We start from the raw sequence: 7,500 nt of genomic DNA on the forward strand, positions 1-7,500 counted from the left end.
AGTGTGGCATGTGGTGGGGTAGGCGTGCGGATCAGTGGTGCCGGTCGATCGAGGGCCGGACTAAGCGGCAGCACCGAATTGGCGAGTTGGCGACAAACAGGGCAAAAGAACTCGCCTAGTTCCACATTCAGGTTGTTTGGGCTGCGGGGCGTGTGGAGGGACTTGAGATAGGAATCCTGGCAGGAGAGATGGACGTGGTGGCCGCACGATTGGATGTGCACGCCACCCTCCCATCCAATGTTTTGCGACAAAAACCAGGACGTCTGTCCGAACTTCCACTGGAGCAACTCGAACCGCTTCTGGTACTCGCCCGCCAGCGTTATGTTCCGTTCGAGCCGGGTACGATCTTCGGCACACAGTGGCAAAGCAAATCGATCGGTCGTATTACGGCGATGGCCGACCACGCTGCTGGACTCCACCAACACTACCAACCCGATCGGATTCGACTCCGTGCTAGGGCCGGATGTATTGCAGATAATGCAGTCGTACTCCTTCTCACGCAGCAGCTGCCGCTGCAACTCGGCCGCTTTCGCATCCTCGTCATCATCATCTTCATCATCGTCGAAGCAATCCATGCTGGACGGATCGCCGCCCATCGAACTCATCGCCAGCAGCATGAATCGCTTCTGGCGGTTAGCAAATTCCTCCATCAGTTTCTTTTGCCGCTCTTTTGCCCGCTTCGTTCGTTCCTCTTTCTCACGGGCTTCCCGGGCCTTCTGTTCTGCCTGTCGCTCTCTTTGGTTAGGCCACAGCTGCGCCCGTATTTCGTTAATACGCGTAACGCAGCTCGGATCCAGCGCTGCTATTCGGCGCAACAGATTGCCGATAAAGAATGGACCGTCGCCGATGCGCGACCCCGAGATCCGATTACACCAACCACCAACCGCACGCCTTTTGTGACTAGTACCAATCTCGCCCGCTGCCTTGCTACTGGTGGTATCCTCGTTCACCGCCATACTGGAAGGGTCTTCCTCGTCCAACTCCATCATTTGGCCTCCCGCTGTACTGCTGTTGCACGGGGCGGACGGTGCGGATGAAGAAGTGCCCTTTGGTTGATCCGTTACAGCATCCGCATCCTCTTCGTCCTCAAGCGAAAAGCTATCCAGTGCACCGCTAAGCTGCGAATGCAGCTTCAATAGCAATGAGATAATCGACTCCTCTAGCACTACAGTGCCGCTATCCTTTAACACTGCCTCCAGCCCGACGACACCGTCACGCGGTGTCATTTCCGCACTAGTTCCGCCACCAGCCCTAGTACTACCAATGCCAGGGCTCGCACTGGTACCTGCGTCGGCACTAGCACCTGCACTACCGCTAGCATCAGCGCTAGAACCTGCCATACCAGCAGCAGCACGGGCACTGCCACTGCTACTGGCACTAGCACCTGCACCACCAGCAACAACACTATTGTCCGTACCAGCACCACCACCGCCACTACGATTGGCACTGTGATTGCCCTTAAACCGCATCCACTGTGGCGGATAGTTACTATGGCTCGATCCAGCCGCTGTCGAGGCACTGGATCCACCGGTGCGCAAACCACTCCGATGATAATGGCGCGGTGTGTGCTGTTGAAACGATTCCGGCGTTTGCTGTTGTGGCCGAGATCCCGCCACTGAGTGAGGGTTACTGCTGTGAGAATGATAGTGCCGATGATGATGATGATGGTGGTGGTGGTGATGATGATGTGGCAGGCGACCAGACGGTGCCCCACCACCCGGTCTCATTGTTGATGCTAACGCCGTCTCCGATGTTGCCACTGCCGGTGGATGATAGTAGTTCTGCAGCAGATTCTGCTGTGACGATGCGACTGCGACAGCAGTGGTGGTGGCAGGCACGATTGCGCCACTGTTAGTGTCGGTCCGGTCCCCAATAATGGACGCATCGCTGATAGACACATCCGTACTCGTTACAGCGACCGGTTGAACGCGACTGAATGGCAGTAAACTGCCACTGCCAGCACCACCGCTAGTGCTGAGTGTCGACGAGGCACCGGCTGTTCCAAAAACGGTCGATACGGTGGACGTTTGCCCACGTGGTACTGCTATTTCCTGCCCGGTCAGCCCTACCGAGCCCGTTCTTCCATCTCTGGACGATACGAACTCGTGGCGTATCACTAGCTCCATACCGGTCGACGCAGTACTGGTGGCCACTTCCTGCACAATGTACTCGCTAGCCCGGGACGGCGAGGCACGTATTAACGGTCCGGTAGCACCCGCTCCTCTGACGTGCGGCGATCGATGATGATGATGATGGAGGTGATTCTGTAAAACTCGTTGTTCGTGCGACCTTTGCCGTTGCTGTTGTATGCGTCCCTGTATGAGGTACATGTTACTGGTAGATTTTGGCGCCACTGCATTGCGGTTTGCGTCTGCACGTGGCGTTATCGATGCGATTGCAGCAGTCATTGCCGCTTCCTCCTCATCTTCGTCCGCTTCGTCCTCGTTGTCATTCACATTCCCGGAGCTATCGGAGAGATGTGCGGCGGGTGTAACGCTGCCGCGATTGTTCGGTTCCAGCTGCATCGGCTGGTCCTCCACTATCACATCACCATCTTCGTCCATCACATGGTACTGGGTATCTTCAGTCTGCTGTTGTGGGATTTCATCGACGCTGAGCGGTCGCCGGGAACCCTGTAACATCCATCTGCGCCGTCGTCGCCTTGCTTCGCACCGTCGTCTTAGTTCCTCCGCATCCAAACCATCTTCATCCTCCACTTCATACTCTTCTTCGTCATCCAACTCCTCGTCGTATACATCTTCCTCTTTTGCATCGTGCGCTGCCGCTACCGCACTGCTCACGGTCCCGTCCCTCAACGCTGCGCTTTTATCTTCGTCATTGCCGCCTTCCTCCTCTACGACCATCTGCTGGATGGTGGAGCTGCCGGTAGTGGTCGCCATTAGTGCAATGAGGCGCCCCGGATTCACTTCTTTGTGTTGCTCAACCATCGTGAGATCTTGTGGCATCACTTCGAGGGTGCCACGGGACGGCACCAGGGCGGTACTGGTAGTATCAGTGCTGCTACTAGCTGTTCCCGTCGCCGAACTAGCCATCATCGCCAATTGTCGTCCTCCTTCATCAGCCCTTGGTTGCTGCTCACCAGTGTTCGATCCTGTCTGCGTAGCGGGCCAGCCTCCTTGCAGATCGGCCCCCGACATGTCCGCACTGCTGCCAATCATCATGAGCGTTTCGTCCTCGGACAGATCCCACTCGACGTCACTGTCGAACGGCGGTGACCCGTCGTCACTAGACTTGTGGTAGGACACTGGCGATCGGCGCAGACCGGGTAGCAATGATATCCGATGGACCGTCATCTTGAGATTGTCACTGAGGCAGTTACTCGGATAGCAGTTGAGCAAATCCGGAATCGATGCTTCATCCGTACCGGTGCCGCCCCGCTGCGCAAACGTCGCTGCTCCTCCGGTGTTGCTTCGTTTGTGGCTGCCACTTTTAAAGGTAGCATCGGGCGTGTCGGCACCGGCGGTCGCATCGCCGACAGTGGAGTGGCTGGTGGCCGCCTCACCCCCGGCAGCACTCGCCGTGCAAACGGCCATCTCGAGCAGAAAAACGGCTAGCGCTAGCATGTGCTCCGATACGTTGTGCGTGTGTACGGCCCGGTAGAAGATGGCCAGGATGATGGCGTGCAGAATCCGGGAGCTCAGTATCGCCGCCGGATCACTGTAAGCCGGGCCGCACGGGCTGGGCAACCGGAACGGGGGCCACAGGTTGCCACTCTTCGGCATTTTACCCTGCTGCTTCACGTAGGCCCCGAAGCGGTCGAGCGAGTTCTGGAAGTCCCGCCGGTGGACGGCACGCAGTAGCACATGGAGCGGATCGTAGTGCATCTCCCAGACTTCCGGCACCGGCATAAACAGACCCTGTTCCAGGTTCTCGGAGCCGACCAGCGGTGAACGGTAGATCGACAGCTCCTTCAGGAAGCGCTCGAAGTTGCGTGTGTGCGCATTGCCGCTCCGCTCGGGCATCAGTTCCAGCAGCTGGCTGTGCGTCTTGTCACCGGTCGCCAACAGTGCACTGATCTCGATGATGCACTGCGTCGTCTCATCGTTGCCCAAGTTGATGCGCGATGTTATCAGTGTTGCCAGAAAGGTCAGTAACCCTTCGAGCATCGAATCTTGCTCCATCTCGGGCGGCGTACTCAGTACGCTCATACCCAGCCAGTCTTCGATGCCAAAGATCGAAATACATTCGCTGAGAAACTGGTTCGGTGGCAGCTGCGTCGCACAGATCTGCAGAAAGAACAGATCCATATCCACCATCGAGTTGCAAAAGTTCGCCTGTATGTATGTCATCGCCTGGCCTTTAATCTGCAGCCCGTTCCGCACCCACACACCGGACAAAATCTCATAGAACAGGCTCTGAAACGATACGACAGTGAGGGTATTTGTTAATAAAATAAATAAATGAATGGGTTCTATTTTGCTTTATCCTTAATTCGCATGCTGCATACATAAACCGGTGGCTCTCCTGCGCCCAGACGCAACAGTATAAGCATGCGAATCGCGGAGTAAAAGAGCCGCGTGCGTCCCCCCGTCGAGTGTCTTCGGGAGACCCATGTTCATTTCTGTTCACTGGAGTACGCATTATGCTATACGCATATACCGAGAGAGCTATTCGTGAGTGGGAGAGTGCGCGTACCCTTCCCGCTCAAGGGAGAAAGCATCATCATCACTCCGTCGCCAGCTGTACAGCATTACGTACCGTGTGTGTGTTCGGGTTGATTTGCATTTGAAAATTAGCGTTTGGCGATTGGATAGTGTACCCGTTCAGAAGCTGTGTCAAAGCTTGCGCGTTGCGTGTTGCTGGGCGTATTGGATTATTTTGTGTAATGTGTGTTTAATCACTCGTCGTGTGTTTAGGCGCGCGCCCGTCGCTGCGTTGATTACCAGTCAACAACAGCTTCAACACAACCAATAATCGCCCATCAACTGTGTGGCGTACGCCGGCCAACTATGGCACAGCTCAAGCCAAGATTCAAGCTACCAGTGACCGTTTTCAAATGGCTGTTATCAGCGATGGTGGTACTGTTGCTGGGAGGCAGCACTGATCCGGGCACGCCGAGCATGGTCGGTGCCCAGGCGCTCGAGCTCTCGTATCCCGGGTTGATCACCGTCTTTCACCTGGGCAAAGAGGTCGTGTCGGGGGTGATCGAAGCGTGGGATCTGCTGGAGGACGTCGGCAACGTGACACTCCCATTCCAGAAGAACCGGGACAAGAAGATTCTACAGCGAATCAACGCCCTAGCGTCGCAGATCAGCACGAGCCAGGTGTCGGTAAGTTTCATCTTCATCTTCCACTCTCAGGCGTCAGGGGGTCACCTTGTTAAGTGTTCTTCATATACTGTTCGCCTGTTCTTTTCTGTTTTCTTCCTCTTCCCGCCGCAGCTTTCCGACGACTTCCGACGATACGTCGAGGACGCGGTGCTGCGTTCTGCCGATCGCAACAAATTTATCGCACGCCTGGAGCGATTGCACGAGTCCATCGGCTGGATAAAGCGGCGGGAGGAAACGATGCAGACGATGCTCGCAGCGAGTGAGTCGGTTGAGCAGCTGACACTGAACCAGTTTGCCCTGGCGACGGTCGATCTAAGCAAGTCGGACAGCATCATTGAGCTGCTGCATCGCATCGAGACGCTCGTCACCGGTGAACATCTGGTTATACCGCCGAACCAGCGCGACATCTTCTATCAGATGAACGAGGTAAGTGTTTTGGCACACGGGGCGCGGGGCCAGAGCATGGGACGACCACACAAACACACACAACCCATGGGCATGGGGTGACTCAATTAGCAGCATATTTAGCGACGCAGAGGAGGGCGCGCATAGCCGATGCGTCATGTCCACCGAGCACTGACAACAAAGCACCGAAGCGTAAGGCAACCGCCATTGCATCCATTTTCTTTTTTTTTTGTGCTTTGCTTTGCTTTGCTACGCGTGATTGTGACTAATCGAATCTCATTCGTTGCCCCTTCACTTCCGGCTTCTTTTTATCGCTCTCTCTTTCTCTTGTTAGCTATATTTTCTTATCGTTTTGTCCAATTCTGAATCCATAAACTACTTCAACTTCTCTCTTTCGGTCTTTAACCGACGCGAGAAGCACCGTTTGCCACCGGTATGCGTACGTACAGCACGGAGGCAAACGGTTCTCGATCGCAGGAACATTTGACTATCGAGATGAAGGGGGAATAGTTGGCAATGAAAAGATCGTGATGAGCAGGGAGAGCATACACTATAAATCGTTCATTCTAACTAGTTATACCCCTCGATGCGTAGGTAAGAATAAGGGCCATTATCTCGTTCACATCGCCCACCGGTATGGAACATAATGGAAAGCTCTCAGAACCAATAAAACTCTCACCGCTCCTCCACTACCCTAGTTACCCTAGCTCCCTCATGGCATTCCACAAAGCAACGCCTATATATCAACTCTAGGAAGGTCGATACATACCCATGTATGGACAAACCGCCTGTAACTATTGGCAAAGGGGTCCAAAAGGTAAAAGGTCACGGCAGTCACCCAAGGCCTGCCGGTTTTTCCTGTTTTAAATCCCTTTTACGAAAGAATGTTAAACTGCTGGCAAATCACTTTTCCTGTGAGCATCAGCACACCACTGGATTGTCATCGCAGGGCCTCACATCCCGTTTCTCGAAGCCAGTTCTCGCGGCAAGTTCTCGCAGGAAGGCACCAATGTAATAGGCGTCTCTAGCAGCATAACAAGTTGTTGGCAACGTTGATAACAGAGGCCCAACAGGCGCGGCTGGGCGCCGGCAGTCACGTAATCAGTAGTAGTACCAGTGAAAAATGATTAGATGGCCGCCATATTTCTCGACGCCCGTCCCCCGTTCGAATGGTGGCAAATTTGTGCGAATCAACACGCACCCCAACGAACGATCTCGCGCCGACGAGGCCTGCAAACATTATGCGACACAACCCATACACACATTGGGGTGATGCGCTGTACTGCGATGTATACGATCAGCGCGTGGCGCGGCCCGCGGTGTGAGTCGATCTCAACTTTGCCAGTGGTTGCCCGATCGTTCCGCACACTGGTGGGGCGACACATTGTTCGCACGAGAATCTCCATTCCATCGGTTAGAGTGAGAGAGGAAGAGAAGAGAGAGAGAAAGAAAGACAGTACCGGACAGTCTTACTACAGAATTAAATCTTACTTGCAAGATTAAACTGTGATCCTCGCAGTACGATCAGCGGTGGTGCCTGCGTGGCACTCTTCCGGAAAAAAAAGGAGTACTGTCGCGATTTCGGTCCGCGATGGATGCTATATGATCACATTTGCTTCATGAATCATATGCGTGTGTTGTGAGTGAGTGCGTAGTGCGGCAAGGGTTGAGTTTTAAGCGTACGCATTTTAAATGTGCCGTGGCGAGCAGAGGCAATTGGGCAGCAAAAAGGCGATAGAGGAGAGGCCTCTGGCAATGTCACCATATTTCACACTGCCGTTTTCTGCTTTGTTCTCTCCTGTCA

The 7,500-nt window shown here is 54.5% G+C and overlaps 2 protein-coding genes across 9 annotated transcripts in view; one reads left to right on the forward strand and one right to left on the reverse strand.

Moving 5' to 3' along the window:
- LOC126569300 (E3 ubiquitin-protein ligase Ubr3) overlaps window positions 1-7,500 on the reverse strand; it is a 19,753-nt gene that overhangs the window by 3,473 nt on the left and 8,780 nt on the right. For all 4 annotated transcript variants that reach the window (XM_050226310.1, XM_050226300.1, XM_050226293.1 and 1 more), the window contains one exon: window positions 1-4,376. This exon is cut by the window's left edge and continues 926 nt beyond it. In XM_050226310.1, the coding sequence (XP_050082267.1) occupies window positions 1-4,376 (4,376 nt within the window). The remainder of the gene's footprint in view (window positions 4,377-7,500) is intronic.
- LOC126569322 (uncharacterized) overlaps window positions 4,703-7,500 on the forward strand; it is a 6,121-nt gene continuing 3,323 nt past the window's right edge. The window contains exons 1-2 of one of the 5 annotated variants that reach the window (XM_050226322.1): window positions 4,703-5,291; window positions 5,403-5,717. In XM_050226322.1, the coding sequence (XP_050082279.1) occupies window positions 4,971-5,291; window positions 5,403-5,717 (636 nt within the window). In that variant the 5' untranslated portion in view covers window positions 4,703-4,970. Of the gene's footprint in view, window positions 5,292-5,402; window positions 5,718-7,046; window positions 7,116-7,148; window positions 7,376-7,500 lie in introns of those variants that run through there. The other 4 variants (XM_050226340.1, XM_050226366.1, XM_050226331.1 and 1 more) reach the window with 4 other exon arrangements.

Source organism: Anopheles aquasalis, chromosome X, assembly GCF_943734665.1.
Source record: "Anopheles aquasalis chromosome X, idAnoAquaMG_Q_19, whole genome shotgun sequence".
Classification (NCBI taxonomy): domain Eukaryota; kingdom Metazoa; phylum Arthropoda; class Insecta; order Diptera; family Culicidae; genus Anopheles; species Anopheles aquasalis.